An 18,525-nucleotide genomic window follows, 5' to 3' on the forward strand; every position below is an offset into this window, starting at 1 on the left:
TGATTTGTTAGGAAAGTTTATAAAACTTACCCTAATATCTTCCATTGTTTTGTCATGAAGTACTGAACATTTTTGGACATGTCTCTTATTGCAAACAGTGCCAGTCCTTCTATTCTTCTTTATCAAACAATGAATTGAAGATTCATTTGGTACATTCTTACCTGGGAACTGCAATTGAAAAGCTTCTTGGCACAAAAAAAAAGATTTAGTTGTTAAATAATTTTTCATAATAAAAATCCTTTCTTCCGTATTCAAAACCATTTCTTCTTAAAAAAAACAAAGATAACCAAAAATAACTAACTATCTTAATAAAAAACAAAGATAACCAAAAATAACTAACTATTCACAAAAAATAAATAGAAAATTATATCAGCTGATTATAAAACAATAGGTATTATTGCCTTTTCATTCAAAATTATTATATGTACTTTTCTAAAAAGTATTTCATTTCGGTGCGTTTTAAAACAAATATCCAGTACAAATCTATGCTTTTAGTAATATAATCATAAAGATTTCTTTTTAATTTAAAAAATCAAAATCCTAACAATCAAACTTATCTCTCATACTATGGAAGGAAGTCAACTTAATATATAAATAAAGGCAGTTTTATCAACAACCTTGGATAACAAAAATACTACTATTCTTGGTTCAATTTGTTTGTTAGTTGAGGTGTGCCAATTCACAATGTTTAAATTATCTTCTACTAAATATCTTCATCTATTGTCAAACCTAAAAAGACTGCAGTAGAAGTAACTACTATAAAATTTGGAATCAACCAACACTTTGAGTAAACAGTTACAATAACCTGTGTGAAAGCTTATTAAACAGATTTGCAGCATTCGCGTATTATTGTTTCTGTAAACAAATTGGTCATTGAGGTTCTTAAGAGCAACATGAAAATATATTTCATGAGCCAACACTATTATTATTACTGAAAAATTAATTAATTGAACACCTATAGTAAATACAAATTAGAAATAAACATTCCAACAATAATTTTCTTTTCTATCTACCTGAAAAACATGTTACCATAAATTCATAGGAGATAAATATGGCTGGAAGTAAATTTATCTTAACAGTTTTACCAGTTATTTTAATCCTAAAAAAACAAATATTTTATATTAATGGCAAATTATACGAGGGGTTTTATTTTTATATTGTATCTATTTATACGATCAGGCAACTGATAGAATAGTTTATGATACAGGCAACTGAAGAAATACTAATACATACTGAGAAGAAGGCAAATGGCAAAAAAATGTATTACTTTGGTAAACTGGCTGATGATCCATTACGTCTAATAATTATGAAAAAATATTTATTTAAATGCCATCTTTACTCTTAATATTTATATTATTTTACCTGCTTGTCCAGGATGTTGTTGTGCTTGAGGAGGTGGAGGTGGCCAAGGAAAGGTAAAAGGTGGTCGTTGATCAACACGTACAGGAGCTGGCTGAGCAGGAGCCCCACGATTTGGAGGAGGGCTACCTGGTGTACGTAAAATATTTAGACGACAAGTTGGACAGGTTTGCTGACGCTGAAACCATGAACGCAGGCACGATGTATGGAAGATATGATTGCATGGCAGCTTTTTAGAAGCTAAAACAACAAAAATAACTAATTAAAAAAATAAAACTAAATTACAATAAACTATGTAAGGCAATGTAAGTTTATAATAATGATAAAAAAATTTTACTTATTTACTCATTCTGTTTTTATATAAATGTTTATACAGGAGTTTAATCTTTAATTAATAATTACAAATGCTAAAAGAAAACTAAATTAAAAAAAAAACTCTAAATTGCACAACAAAATAATAAAAGATAAATAACTTTGAAAAAATCATTTTACAAAACAAAGTAAAAATATCTTACAAATGCTAATAACATTAAATATCTCATCCTCCCTTCCACAACAGAATAGTAAACCTAAAATACACTCACCTCTCTTGTTAAATCATACATAAGTACCACCCATATAATTCCTACAAAATTACACACTATTAATAATAAATTACATTTTATACAATATATTTATCAATATGAATTAACGGATTCTTACTTTAAGAGCATAAATATTTAAAGAATTCAACTTTTTTGAACATTAAAAACGTTGATTTTTTTAATTGCCTAATAAATGAACTGACTAATATTTATCAAGTACAAAAATATATCTTTAGTAAAATATAAGAATAGTAATTTTGATCATAGCAGTAGATTAAGGCTAATCAAAATCTGGAATAATTGTGGCAATGTCATGAAAAAAACTTTTTAAAAGAGAGTAATTAGATGAATATTTCTACAGATTCCAATCAATTAAGGAAAAATTTATTTTCTCTGGTTCGAGAGCCTGAGATATACAGAAATAGCCGTTTCCCACAGTAATTGTTATATCCATGTCCCATATAATTTTTATTTAGGCATTAACATCCTTAAAAACTAGCACACAACAATAATTAACGACCATTTGTTTAAAATCTATTTCTACAAAAATAACAAACCATAAAAAAAGCCTTATTTAACACTAATTTAAACCTGACACCTAGAAAAAGGAATATTTTAATTTAAATTAATAAAAAAACAATAAATCAAAATAAATTTGAAAAATAACAATATAATAAATGAAAGTACATTGATACATCCTCAATAAAGTAGTTTAGGAAACAAGCACACCACAGAATGGGATTAATTTGATGAATTAACTAATTTAATAGTGTTCTTTTTATCATTATAACTAATTGTTTTGTTCATCAACTCCAGAATAAAAGTAAACTCACAAAAAATACAAAGATAAAGAATAGCATGCTTTAAAAAAAAAGATGAGTATAAATCATTATTACACTACCAGTGAGCATCTCTTCTCGACAAATAATGCAGACATTATCAGCTGCAGCCAATTCTTCAGGAGTAGCATCAGGATATAAGGTGTTCATATTGCGTATTGCTCTACGAGATAGTATCACATCATTGAATGCTTTCTTGAATCCTCTGCAACATTAAAATGGAAAGATTTAATCTAATATAAAATTTAATTACCTTCTTCATGTACTTACAGCAAACTTATTCTACAAAATAAAATAGTGTGCATAGATTAGGCATCTCAAAATAATCATTTTATAGATGTAGTGCCTCTTGTCATACTCCAACATACCAAACATGCATGTATGAATTTATTTTTTTTAACTACGTTTCAAACTAGTTTTTTTTTTACAGAAATGTTTTAGTGCTTAAATTTTTTTGAAGGACTTAAAATGTTTTATTAAAACGAAATAATTGTTTTTTTAAGCAACTATATTAAAACAATTTAGTTATTAATAATGTAAAATTATTTTACATTTCTATAAATACATCATTCATTTTTTATCTTCTAAAAATATATTACAGAATGACTACTGACGTTCTACAATAAACTTATAATATACAAGCTTATTATGCATGCTCACAAAGCAGTACACTGGCCACTTAAAATTCAACTCAGTACTTTTCATCAAATTCAATTCTTAGAACATGGTTAATATTCATTAGCTAAATGTGGAAAAACATGTTCGAATTATATTTAAATCACTTAAATCTTTCAATTAAATGTCTTCCTCATTCTTGTATATAAATCTTTTTAAAATTAGATAACACGGAAATGTTTGTATTACAAATTGCGGCAAGTATGTAATAAATAATAATTACTTTTTTCAAGTTCTAATTCATTTGTTTCAACTGAAAACTCAACTATTTGCTCCAGATTTTTGTACAAGCTATATGAGAATCCATTATAAACTTTTCAGATATTTTAAATGAAAACTGCAGTGGAGGAATGATTAACCCAAACTCACCAATAAGAATTAAATTGTTTCTGGTAAGTTCCATTTACTGTTATTAACTGACTTTCTTTACGTTACATACAAGCCTTTTAATACAAACATTTTAAACATTAGTGTCAACAGAACAGAGTATTTTATATTTTTCAATATACTAGTCATAAGAAACTTTATAAATAGAGATGCCAGAAAAGTCTAAGATTATATTCTTCACAGTATGTGATAAAATCAATAATATCTTAATCCAGAATTCTAAAATTAAAATTTTCTTGGTCGCATTTTCCAGCAGAATTGTAAACCAACTAGCAAGGTGGAATGTGTTTGTAAAGTAATGTTTTAGAATAAAAACATATTTTGTTTAAAACCATTTTGCATATTCAGCAAACAACTAAATCTATGCTAAACTGTAAATACAGATAACTGAAAAATAAAACCTAAAACAAGGTTTGTCAAAGAGTAATTTCTTATGGATTCTTTTCAGAAGGAATTTGTTCTAGAGAAAGTACTATCATATAAATAACTCACATTAAATTAACTTATTCATGCATTATTCTATTGATAACTGATTATATGCAAACAGCAAAATTGGAAACAAACTTTTGAAAGATAAACAAGAAAAAACAGTAAAGCAGACACCAATGAAGCATTTTTAATAAAATGTTAACCTCTCAACTGCCACTTTTGATCGAAATTAAAAAATTAATTAATTTTTTTATATTTTTGATAACTGTTTTTTTATAATAGTGAACAAATTGATAATGCACTTACTGCAACCCATCATTGACAATCAGGAAGAAAAAATAATTAATGGGAATATAGCAAGAGTATTTAAAATAGAAAAAAAAAAATCAAATCTTTGTTTACATATTCTTACAGCCACGCTATAACACAGATTATAAACTGTCCCTCAAAAAATACCTGAAAAAATAAAATAGGATGAAGAAATGCTTATGCCCTATCACTGCATTCGATATCGGTGTAAAACCCATCATAAATCCTTTGAAATTGTCAACAATTTGCTTCAAATATAATATCTGTCAATTAGTCACAATCAATTTTAAACCCTTGGAATTCCAAAAACACGATTCAATAAAGCTAAACTATTCTAATACAGTAATAGGAGAAATTCTTATGATATACTGCACATGACTCATTTTCTGTAACTGCGATAAGACCATCAATTTGCTGCTTGTACAAAGCACATACGGTATCTGAATGTTATTACGTACTGTGATTTATTCCGATCTGCTTTTACTGTGTTTATCAGTATTGTTAAGTTTTATTATGTTGGTTAATTTATTAGATTTCATAGTGTTTGTTTTCATTTGTATTTGCCTAACATGTCATCTAAATTAAAAATGTATTCTGTAAAGGAAAAATTAGAAATTATTGAACAGGTTAAGGCAGGTCATTTGAAAGCCAGTTTATCCCGGGGCAATTCAGTGTGCCTATAGGTACTATATACATGGTAGATTGAAAGAAGATAAACTGCATTCTTTTATTGATTTGGTAGATGAAACAGTTGGATTTGATTGCAAAAAAGGTTAGACTTGGTGATGTTAATGTTGTAGATGAGTGTATGTACCTTTGGTTTTTGCAAAACAGAGTGAAGAAGTGCTGCTATCAGGGCCAATACTTGGCTCATGGAAAACCTGTATTCGGTACAGATAACATTTCAGCATTTCTCCTCACTGCAGCGTGGGCTGAACCTAGCGAAACAATCTTTTCCCACCATCTCTGCAAAGATTGATGAGGAAATCTTGTAGCTGCCATTTTAATGTCCTGTTCGTTAAAATTGACTGGCGTTGGGAAGGTTTCTGGTATAATACCAAACTAGATTCATAAAATTTTTTACCTAACTTCTGAATAACAGTTTTCACTGGTGCTTTCTTTGAAAATTTCTCCCTGAACTTTCGCCGACACACAACATGAGATTTTATCTCTAAATAGGTTGCTATCACAAATACACATTCTTCCAACAGTTAATCACATTTTTAATAAACAACACAATTATGCAAGCTTGTTTAAAAGCCAATGCTCTACACAGACTGGCAATACAATACTCAAATGTGCAGGCAATAAACACGCATCACCACTCCAGTTACAGTCATACTAACTTTTCCACATTATTTTACCCATCTCACACCAATGTATGCATTTTAACAAAAATATGCATTTAGTATAAACTACTGAATGATGGGGACCCCCTTTAAGTTGAACCTACATATACTAAAGTTTTGTAGAAAAAAACAATAACAAACTGTAACTAAGAATTCATATGTCAAATTAAGCATTCAAAAGCAGTAAGCCATGCTTAACACAAATACATGTTTTTCTGCCCTATAAGTTACTTTTTCTTATATGTGTGTGTGTTTATATACATATACATGCAAACAGTAACATTGTACAGATGATAAATAGGTATATGATGATACTGTATTTCTCTTTAAGCACAAAAAGCAAACAATTCTTAACTTTCCAAAACTGAATATTTTATAAATCGATTTGAAAGAAATATTTGAAACTTTAAATCTAATATAAATTTATAAAAGTATGTTTAATTATTATAATAATGCTACTAATAATTTTCTTGCTGCTTCATTGACTATTTTCTACTCTATAAATTGCATTTTAAGTCATTTTTTGTTAGTTGATGTTACTATTATTAAAGGAAATCAGTGAATAGTTCTTGCTAAAAAATAGCAAACGTACTAATTTTCAGTAAATTCTTTTTAATTTAAACATAAGACATTTTTAAATATCTTGAAAATTCTACTCTACAAATAATGATGACTATGTGAAATTATTATTTCCTAAAAATAATAATTTAATTAATGTTAGGTGAAGGGAAAAAATTATTTAGTACAATTAAATAACTATCACATTAATTCATATATATTCTATTTAAAAAAATGAAATATCTGATTAAGAAATTTTTTATTGATCACAAAAATTATATAACTTATAGGTAAGAAAAAGTATACAACTCAAACGGATTACAAACTGGACTATTCCAGAATGCATAACCTTAGTTAATGAACACAAACATCTAAAACAATAGTTTTGCAGGTAGCAAGCAAGCAGAATCTAACATGTTCAACACACTTCCTTCATGGAGAAAGATTGATTTTTGTTTAAAAATCAAAATTTTGATTTTTAAAAGAATTATTATTAAATGTTGATCTTTTTTGTTTAAAAGACAACATATAAAAGATGAGAAAGTAAAAATAACACGATACAGTACGCAATTGATAATTATGTTTCCATGAATAGGAAGAAAAATAGTATAAGTTTCAGGGAAATAAGCTGTGAAATTTGATAAAATTGATTAATTAATAGTAATATTTGTAAAAAAATCAAGCACAAAAAACTTGATTTATTGTGAAATCTGACAAATTGTCTGAACATCTCTCTTTCCTGTTAAATAGTATTTTGAAGTGTCACTCATTAAGAACACCTACTGTAATTCTCTGCTGTACTGGTATTTATACTTTAGTCTGTTAAAAATTTTGTATAAGTAATTAAACAAAAATAGTAAAGAACAATAATTACGTTATATTAAATCCAATTTTTCATACTAATTAAAAAAAAGCATGATACTAAAAACATTAACTTACTGTGAATTTGATATGAAAAAATTTAAGTATATGTAAAAAATGAAAAAGGATATTATGACATTTATTGGTTAATGATTTTTAACAAAAATGTGAGCACCAATTTGCAAATGTATACACACATAGCACACTACTCTGTCCCATTTTTAAAAAAGGCACATAATGGCTTCTAAAGGGAGTATAGCTTTCAGTTATATCATTATAGAAGTATAGTAACCAAAAATGAAGTTAGTTGTATTTATCAATTAGAGGTAAAAAGTTTGCTTATAAAAATGAAAATATACCTAAGATTAACTGAAGAGTAATAACTCAGACAAAATGGTAATAATATATTGGTGTATTACTACAACCAATGTATTTATTATTCATATTTATTTCTACTTATGAATGTAAACTGTACACTGTAGTAAACTATAAGTGAATGAGTAAGTGTACAAATACCTACCTCATTGTGTAGTACATTGGTCTGAAAGCAAACAATGGTAACATGGAAATACGAATCATAATTGCCAAAAACATAATGTAAAGAACAACTTTAAAGAATCCTGAAACAAAGAACACAATTATTAATGAGAGATTATTATCTAAAACAAAATTACGTCAGTTATTTAAAAAAAGGCGTCATAATGCAGTATTATTTTGGAAATAAAATCTTATGACGTGTTCCAGGTGTCCTGAAAATGTTGAGTAGTAATTAATTATTTACCACTTCTTGCCATATTTCATACTCACTTTTCAACTTAAGAATCTCTTATACTGCATAATGGTTAACACCTTTCTATTCTAAACCAACACAACCCAATAGCGAGAGTACTTTGGTATCCCTCACTACCCAGCATTCCTGACTAATACTGAGAACTCAAGAAAAAATCTTATATTATGATCTATTTTCATGACATTTCAGATCAAAAAGATACATTTTCCCCACATGGCTGATTCATAAGAAATCATCTTATGAATACATAAAGAACAATGGTAGTATATATTCTGATCAATCATTTTGCAGAACTGGTAAGCCAGTTCTGTAAAATGATTGATCAGAATCAAAATAAAATCTAAAATATATACATATACGTAAAATGTATACATATTTTCCTAAGTAATCCAATGTACACATAGTATTTACTTACTTCTGATTTACTTAATTCCTTAGGTGATATTTTAATTTTAGTGGTCCACTGAAAAAACTAATTAAAATTATCAAATTCCTCCTTCCCAAACAGCTAATTCTTGGTGTATGTCTTGAGGAAGAGATAAGTATCCTAATTTTACCTAAGACTAGGATATGTTAAGAAAGTGTATCCGGTTATTTCCAAACTAGCCTAAACCTCAAAAGTTCCCAAAATAAGTAATTTCAAAGCTGTTTTGGTGTCATAATAAATATGTAAATCTAGTTCTGAAGAGACCTACCCTGATTATGGATCAAATCATAAAGCTACACCATGTACTTCAACCTAGATCAGTAAAGTGTCTTAGAGGCTTCAACATTTTTGTTCAAGCAGTTAAATTATATCCTTAAATTTAAAGTAAAATATTCAAACTTTTCTACGTTACAAACTACATTTTATATGCTAATAATTTCTTAAAAAGTTAAATAAAAGAACATTAATAAATTCAATGATATATTTTTATATAAGTGATATTGAAATAATATTCATCTTAATGTATAAGACCATGTTTGGAGAGGCAGAGGCAGTTAGCCCTTCTCTGGTTGATAGTTCTCTTTCTTAATATTCAATCACTTCACTGATACTTCCTCCTAAAATAAGAGCTTTGGGAATCCTGACATATTGTAATTCAGTAAAGAAAGACACTCCCACTTTATTTAGTATGTTCAGAGTACCGAGATATATTTTATGCCCAAATCTATATGTACCAATGAATGATGTAGTTGATCAGTCTTTTACAAACCATACCTATTTAGCTGTATGGTTCTTTAATTCAGGCCAATCTAACACAACATACTAAGTGGGTGGGAAGTCCTTTTACACTGTAATAAATCCAACTTAATCAGACTTTACTGCTGCCAATTCTCACCGCTGATATCACTTACTGCTGCTGAAAAAGGTGTGGAGGATAAGCTGTGGTGGAGATTGTCCAGAGTGTTTATTTGTCATGGGATGAACTTAGTTGAGCGTGGAACAATGGTGGATATGAATATGTTGACTGTTGAATAGTGTTTGTTAGCTTGTGTGTGGGTCCACAAACGTCCACACACTAGTAAAACATTGGAGAACATTATGAATAACTTCTTTGTGCTTTTTGGAAAATCGTCACCATTGTAACAAATGTTACTGACATGGGAGAAGGTTTTTATGACAGGAAGGGTCTTGAGGCACCATGCAGTGGGAGGCCAAGCACTCAAGCTGAGACTTGTGCTGCTGTGGACGCATTAATTCAATGATCACTGATGAAATCAACACACAAATGTTCTCAGATACATAAAAAACATGAAATCAACACACAAAAACATAATGTTCTCAGACAAGTGTGTGATAAACAAGTGTGTGATTTATCACACACTTGCTCCTCTCAACTGAAATTTTTTTTGGGTTAAAGACAATCTTCACTTTTTTGAGGAAATCAAACATCATCATGTCATAACATGAGGCAGATGATGTTTGATTTCCTCAAAAAAGCGAATCATAATTTGCTGGGCCTTTGCTATTGACTGTTATGGCTGGGATGACAGCTGAGCATCTCCTTGGTCCATATTTCTTCGATGACACAGTTATCTGAGAATGATCGACAAGTGGTTGCTTCCAGAATTAACAGCAAAAGGAATCTCTCATTACGTTTCAGCAAGATGGTGCAAAAAAATTCAATTTTGAATTGGATTGGATGTGGGTCAGAAGAGTTACCCAGCGCCATTGCCTTGGCCAACAAGAAGCTCCAACCTCACCACACTTGACAATGCACTTTGGGGGTTTTGTAAAGGAAGATATCCAAAAATGCAGGTATTTCAACAACAAACTGCTCCAAGAAGCTGTTTGGTCAGCATTTAAATTATCTCTTCTGATATGCTATTACGGATGAACCACAAATGGAGGCACATGCAGCTGTGCTTTGAACATGGTGGAACCCACACAGACATTTTAGATCCACAGAATGTAAGCAGTATCTATCCTAATAATTTCATAACTAACATAAATTTCATCCTGCCCACTCTGTATACTGTATGTTGTATCAAGGAGGTTTTCAAAAAACAATTTTTCTGCCTTATCACACAAAAGAATTTCACTAATTCTGTAATTTGATCTTCATTATTCTGTAGTAGTGTAGTTCTAGTTCTGAAGTTAGTTGTATTTCATACATTTTAAATTCATGGGTAAAAGAAATAAGATGCTTAACAAAATCATAGTAAAATATTAAATTAAAATTTAGTTACACTACCACTTTTAAAAAATAAAAATGATTTGTAAAAATTTGAGTATCTGAGGAAAACTAAATAAGTATAGCAGTAGGGTGAACTTGCTGCTCAACTCATAAGTAAGCAAGTAGTTCAATCATACAATAATTTAAGCTTGGCTTATATAGCAGATCTCTTTTTATCCCAACATAATGTCCTAGAAAATGATGGAAATCAATCAAACTAAGTTCAACTAATACACAAGGAATTTCTTATAATACCCTAATCTTAACTATCTGACTGAGACCAAAACAGTAAAATTTCAATTAAAAAGAAGAAAAAATTTAGAAAATAAGCAAGATAACAAACCAACAAGTATAAATTAAGTGAACAAGATATTTTACATTAAAAATCCATTTTATTGAAAAATGCACATTATTATTTAAAACAATTCACTCTTTTTTAACAAGAAAAAAACTGAAGCAAATTTATAAATAAGTTTTAAAACTCACATCATCAACTCATGCTTTTGCTAACATTTGTAGTCAATGACAGCTGTTGCTGATTAGCCAGTATTCCTGCTAGCAGTTTTTTGAAATGTGTTTAAAATGTGATTAAATGTGTCAGACAGATTTGAATTTTTATCATATTCTCTATTGTATCTGCCAAACTAAAAACAAATTGCCAGTAATAACAAATTAAATCATTATGAAGAGATTTTGAAAACTGTATTTTAATAAATTTGGTTGTTTGTTGTTTAAAATTTCATAGATTTACATCAACTTCATTGTCAACTGTCATGAACATACACATAGCACTTATTATTATTATTATTATTATTAGGAAAGACAAGGTTGTAAATTAGACAAAATATTTTTAAAAATTATAAAATATGACTGTGGAATTACACGTAAGTGAAAACAGCGAGATTTTACAGATCACAATACAAGAGTTTACTTCATGATTATTTATTTCTTCTTTACTAACACTATCATGCAAAATAAAAAGAAATCTTTACAAATGTGTTCAGTTTAAACCAAGACTATGAAAGAAATCTTTTCACTTCATTATGACTTTATTTTTGCTATTTTTTTCTTACTAATATATTCCCTCTTTTATAACTTCATTATCACCACCAATACCAAAATTCTTATTTTACAATCATTACAAAGAGTCAATGACAATTTTTTTTCTCATTAAAATAAAAACACAACCTACAACTAAAGAAATAATTTTATATGAAAACACTCAACCCTTTAAAGCAAATATGTTCTTTGCAGGAGGTAAGACTATTCAACAGCCACTGTACTGTCTTTAACTGCACCAAATGAACTGTAATGCCAAGCAAGTTGAAGTTGAATCAGGACTCTTTATGTATCAGATAAATGTTAAGCAAATGATTTAATTCATACCACCAATATTAATTAGCTCACTTACCCATAATGAGTTCAGTATATAATAAAAACACAGCTTTATTTTCCCAAGGCGATTCACTATTCAGATCAATTGTATGAAGTATGTATTTAATTCCAATATTAATAATAATAGTTAATAAAATAGCATATTCAAATCCAAACACAAGTTGAACAGATGCACCTTTAGTAATTGTGGATTGGTAAGCATGACCTACAAGATGCAGATCTAGTGCTCCAAGCATTACTAACAATGCTGAAAATAAAATTTTTAAATTAAAATTCAATTAACAATATTTTTTAAATATACATATTTTATTTTTTCATTACTGAACAATTCAAGTGTAGAAGCACAACTGGCTGACCAATAAATTTAGTAGTTAGTAAGCAGCTTCTTCCTAAGCACAGGTCAACTTGGATTCAATTGCAAATAAAGATCTGATACTTTCCACAGCCTAATCATTTATCCATTAAATCTTCATCAATAACATAGATGTGTAGTATATCCATGGACAATATTAAGATCAATAAAAATAAAGGAATTAACTTGAGCAGATGACATTTATTTAATATTTTGAGAACATAATCATATGACTATAAAATATTACTTGTTAGATTTCCATTAAACCTATCATGCACAGTATGTCTGAAAATTTCCCCAACTAAATTAAATAAAATACAGATTTAAAGATAAATGAATTTACTCAGATCAGCCCTCTACACAGAACCCTTCTCTAGTTATATACTCATTGCAGCGCCGGTAGAGCCTGTCAAACGCTCTGGAGAAATCACTTTGGGGGATCTCTCTAGCTGTTCAGTGCATGCCCATTGAATGGCCAGAATGTCGTCAAAAAAGCGACCTTTCATCTTCAACTTGAGTTTCAGGAACAAAAAATAGTCTGGTGGAACCAAGTTTGGTGAGTAGGGCGGGTGGGATAAAATGGTGATTTGATTTATGGCATAATAATGTGTTAAAACTGTTCCCATGTGTGCTGAGGGTTTGTCGTGCAACTGCCCGGTTCCCGGTACTCAGACCAGATTCAATCAGTTTGATCATCAATGCAATGATCAGGCGTTTCATTACTTCCAAATAGAATTTAGAATTCACAGTCGGGACAGTTTGACTAGTTGTGCACACAATTTCACAACATCATAATCATGAACAGCTGTTGACAACCTCCCACTTCATTCGTCATCAACCAAAGATTATTTGCCATCTTTAAACCGCTTCCACCATGTGTACGATGTAGTACGAGATAGAGCTTCATCACTGAATGCTTGCCGTATCATTAAAAAAGTTTCAACGTAAGATTTTTGAAATCAAACACAAAATTTTATCGTGCTTCTCTGTTCCATGTTGAGAGCTCGCATAAGGCTGGTCACATGAACAAAATGTACGCACAATTTCATAACGTTTCATCACTCCAGTGAGTGAAACATGATGAAATTTTATACACACACTCGTTAAGACATCATGTACATGGTTCGTTAAGACATCATGTTCCTTGGTTGTCTGAGAGATGAAGCTACTCGACTACAGAAGTTCAGGAACTTTTCAGACATGCTATGCATATTATCACTGTATAAGTATCTTTTGCTTTATTTTTTTACTGAATGATACTGACATTTCATCAGAAGTATTTTTAACCATAACTGAACTGTTCATTGATAAATACAGATTGAATTTATTATTTTTTAATAACATTATTTACATACTATGCATTAAAATATTATTTTATGCTGATGGGTGAATTTAAATAATAATCAAGTCATTGGTTTGAGTGATTTTTATGCAGTGAAAAATATTTTAGAGTTTTTGATTAACAAAGCTGCCATATTATCAGCAATTCTAACAACATTGATTTAAAATTTCTTAATGTTGCAAATTCAGACATTGAAAATGTGCAAGAGTGAATGAAATGATTTAAAAAGTTGAGGTTAAGCAAATAATTTACATAACATGCTATTTTATTTACTGAAATACATAAAATGCTTTAAATCTTAAGTTTTGGTTTTAATTTATTATATAACTTCTATGGCAAGCTGAAAAGAAGTTCAGGAAGTTAAGTTAAGTATGTATGCATGGATGCATGCACAGCCAACCAATCTGCCACAGTATATAATTTAAAACATGTAATAAGTAAAAATTACACTTTCCAGAATACTTCAAGTTCATGAAATACTTGGAAATGGCAAAAAATAAAAGTGTAAATTAAAAAAAAAAAAAAAACAAGTCTGCAGCAATAATTTAATGAATTTAATTTCAGTATTTAATGGACACTTTGAATCCTAAATCTTATAAAGCTCAGATAATAAAATATACAAATAATGAAAGTCCGAGTATATCTTAAGTATGCTATTTCAATCTGTAAAATCCAATTAGTTGAAATCACATTATGTAACACTCTTCAGGATTGTTTACTATTTCTTTGTAATTTAATTTTGTAAATTTCTAATATATTTTCTTAAAGTTAAGTAGAAACACTGAAGGTCTTTCAGGTCATTCAAGATCAAAAAGTATATTTATATTGTAAATGTAATTTTTTTATATTATTACACTATTCATATTAATGTTGTAAAAGCCTCAAAATAAAAAGCTTGTTTTTGAAAAATATTATCTTTGAAAGCACTGAAAAATTGAGCTTTTTATATTATATCATAAAAAATAAATTTTTATTGCGTTTTTAAACTCAAACTTAATTAAATGTTGATAATTACACGTGAAATATACTCATGTTATGGTCTTATATTTTTGAAAATTTAAATTTTTAGAAGGTACAATTTCATTTCAAATTTTACTATTCATTACACACGGATCATCCTACCAAAAAAAAAATTATTTAACAATGGTCACACAACAAATAAATCCTGTTTTAGTTTTCATTTCATTTGGACTGACACTACGTGTACTGTAGAATTAAATTTCAGAATGAGATAATTATAAATGTTATTTTAACAATGAAAAATTACAGTTATCTCCAAGTTTTGTAAACATGGGTGTTGGCATATACAAATGTTAACACTGCCAACAATTCTCACTGGCTACTAGCAGAAATGTAATTGGAGGTGATAAGTAATTGGAGTAGAACCTCTTACATAAAGCTTAATAGTAAACTTAATTTTACATTTATAACCTAAGTTATTAATTTTTCAACAAAAATACTGATATTCAAATATGCATAGTTAAAAAAAAATGCATTCACTATGTTATTTGACGAAATCCATAATGTAACTTTTTCATAAGTTCTGTTAATTCTATCTACTTTCATCACCACGGTAGATGAAATCCAGGTGAATCTTTCACTAGTCATAACTCACAAATGAGGCATTTTATGACATATGTTTATATGAACTTTTCCCATTGTTTTCAACAATAGCAGAATAGTATGTTTTCAACTTAGTAGAGTAGGTTATGAAAGTCTTGGGAGAACATTGTAATACACTGTATATAACAGAATTTTGATTTTTTTCCAGAAAAATTAGTGGGATGTTTTTATTAAGAACTTAACATTCTTAATACAATTTATAGTTGCTATATACATAAAAACTAGATAATGTTAAATAATTGTAAATGATGAATAATAGTTTCCCTTGGAGCATCTAATTATTGGAATTCATTTTTTCATATTTTTATTTTAACAATTAAATGATTTAAAGAGATTTTGTGAATAGCACTATTTTATGACAGTAAAAAATTGAAACCCCCATGTTTTGGAAATGATGGAGAAAAGTTTACTGAAAAAGTACATGGCATCTGAAGTAATTAAAAATAATGCTAAAATGGTCTGTAGTGGCCAGAGATAAACAATTTACAAGTAATCTCTCCACTAGTTATTCAGGCTGATATGGTAATCAAAATGTTTCAATAAATAATTTAAAAACATTAACCATATAAAATTATGCATCAATACTTACCTACAACTCTTAAATGAAACAACCATGATATGACAGGACTTCTCTCCATCTAGAAAAAAAATTCTGACCTATTTATCAACATAATCAACTGACAGATTAAAACTTAACAAACTAAAAACACAGAGGAATAACAATCCCTACAAAAATGAAGATAAGAGAGAGTAGTAGAGTATATTCCTCACTTGGCAGCAACAGTACAAATATAGATATTTTATATTTTGAAGCATGGTCTTATAGAAATGTGCATATTTTAAAATATGTTTTTGATTGTTATAAACGTCTTAAAATAAAAAAAAATATTTATTTACATTTTAGAATGAAGAGTTTTTTGTCACATAGGTACCTCATACTCATACTCTGAATGTCATATAGGAGATATTATTGAGTACTTATTACAATACTATGATTGGTATGAATACAAAGAACTACTTTAGATTTATTTAAAATTAAGCAAAGATATACATTAAAAAAATAGAAATTAAGAAAAAAAATTCAAATATCAACAATCCAAAATGTTTAAGTATATTTTTTTAAAGAAAATATACTGTTTCTGATCTACAGTAATTAAACATTATTAAAATTAATAATTGTCTTATTCCATATAATTTTTTTCCTTGAATGTTCCATTAGATTCCTAACTAAGCATATCATAAAATGAATAGTGATTGATCATTTTCTTACTTAGTGGTGTTCTCAAACTTAGATTGACTGAAAGTGGTAGACTTTTAATATAAGTAGTATATAATCTTTTAATATTATGTGGTGTCTTAAGATTAGATCTTCTCTGGGAAGAATATAACAGTTAACTGAAGGTAGCCTAGTAGCTCACTGTCTGGAGTCTACTTTAGTTTGCACAAGTCATGAAGAGTTAAGCCTCCTGAATTTTCTTCCTGGTCTAACTGATGTAAGTTAAGAGTTCATCACATATAAAAAAAAAAATGCAAGATCAACTACATTTACACCGTAAGTCTATTGTCATACAAATTTGCAGAATATAATCAAAAAATGTATTGATTTTCAGCTTGAAAAAATATTCTGAAGTACTATGGATACTATCGGCTTCCAACATCATGTGACCTTTCTGTACAAATAATTTGTTCAATTGTAATAGAATGACTTATAGAAAGATCACTTAAAGTATTTGTCAAGATTTTGTTCCTGTTTTGATAAGTGCACTGTAAAATGTTTTTACCCAAATTAATTTACAAATTTGTCAATGTTTCAAGGCCCTGGTTAGTCTAAAAATACACAAGAAAGTTATACACATTAATGTTACACTAGGGCTGCCTCATATCTAAAATATTCATTGACCAAAAATGTAGAAATTTGGCTCTATATATATATATATATAATACAGGGAGCGGCAGAAATAACTCCTGAATTTGCCACCGTCGTAGCTCAGCGCTAGTGCTAGTAGGCGGGTCCGGACTGGTTCCATAGTGCAGGTCTGGTGTAGCAATTTTCAGTCGCTAACATGGCGTGGAGCAGTGAACATCGTGCGTTCATCATCAAAACTTATTTTAAAAATGGTGATTCTGTAATCTGTACGCAGCAATTATTTCGTACACACTTCGGGATAAGTCGACACAGTGCAATCCCTGACAGGAAAACCATTCTAACAAGGGGTAGAAATTTTAGAGTTACAAGTTCGGCTATGAAAAAACCATCGCAAGGTAGACCTCGCAGCGTTCGAACTCCACAGAATGTTCAACTACTCCAGCAAGCAGTTACACGATCTCCAAGGCGTCCAGCCTGTAGGCACGCTGCCAGCTTGGGAATATCTGATCGAACAGTGAGAAGAATTTTACACCAAGACCTGCACTTCCACCAGTATAAAATAATGGTTGTGCAGAACTCAGTGAACGTGATTGGACCAGTCGTATTGCATCTTGTCACGCTATCCTTGTAAATGTTCCAAACAATGCAGTCGTACTCTCATCTGATGAAGCACATTTTCATTTATCAGGTTATGTCAATAAGCAAAATTTTTGTTATTGGGCAGAAAATAATCCTAGACAACTGCATGAGCGACCTCTCCATAGCCAACATGTTAGTTTGGTGTGCTGTAGCAGACTTTGGAATCATAGGCCCGTATTTTTTTGAGGAGGAAGGGCGAACAGTTACAGTTAAGTCTCAACGTTATGTACACATGCTAAACAACTTCCTGAAGCCGAAACTGAATGAAATTGGAAATCGTATTGTATGGTGTCAACAGGATGGTGCAACCGCTCACACAGCAAGACAATCTATGGAAGTCCTAGGACAAATGTTTCCAGGGCGTTTAATCTCACTGCGAGGTAACATGCCGTGGCCAGCTCGTTCAACCGATCTTGCTGCTTGTGACTTCTTTCTATGGGGCTTTTTAAAGAGTAAAGTCTACAAAAACAAACCGAGGACAACCGACGAACTCAAAGCTGCTATCCG

General features: G+C 29.5%; 1 protein-coding gene across 1 annotated transcript in view; it reads right to left on the reverse strand.

Moving 5' to 3' along the window:
- Positions 1-18,525, reverse strand: part of sip3 (septin interacting protein 3) — a 49,162-nt gene that overhangs the window by 17,130 nt on the left and 13,507 nt on the right. The window contains exons 4-8 of the mRNA XM_075366633.1: positions 16,102-16,150; positions 12,212-12,442; positions 7,871-7,970; positions 2,845-2,987; positions 1,363-1,599 (exon numbers count right to left, since the gene is read on the reverse strand). Of these exons, the coding sequence (XP_075222748.1) occupies positions 1,363-1,599; positions 2,845-2,987; positions 7,871-7,970; positions 12,212-12,442; positions 16,102-16,150 (760 nt within the window). The remainder of the gene's footprint in view (positions 1-1,362; positions 1,600-2,844; positions 2,988-7,870; positions 7,971-12,211; positions 12,443-16,101; positions 16,151-18,525) is intronic.

Source organism: Lycorma delicatula, chromosome 5 (assembly GCF_047948215.1).
Source record: "Lycorma delicatula isolate Av1 chromosome 5, ASM4794821v1, whole genome shotgun sequence".
Classification (NCBI taxonomy): Eukaryota; Metazoa; Arthropoda; class Insecta; order Hemiptera; family Fulgoridae; genus Lycorma; species Lycorma delicatula.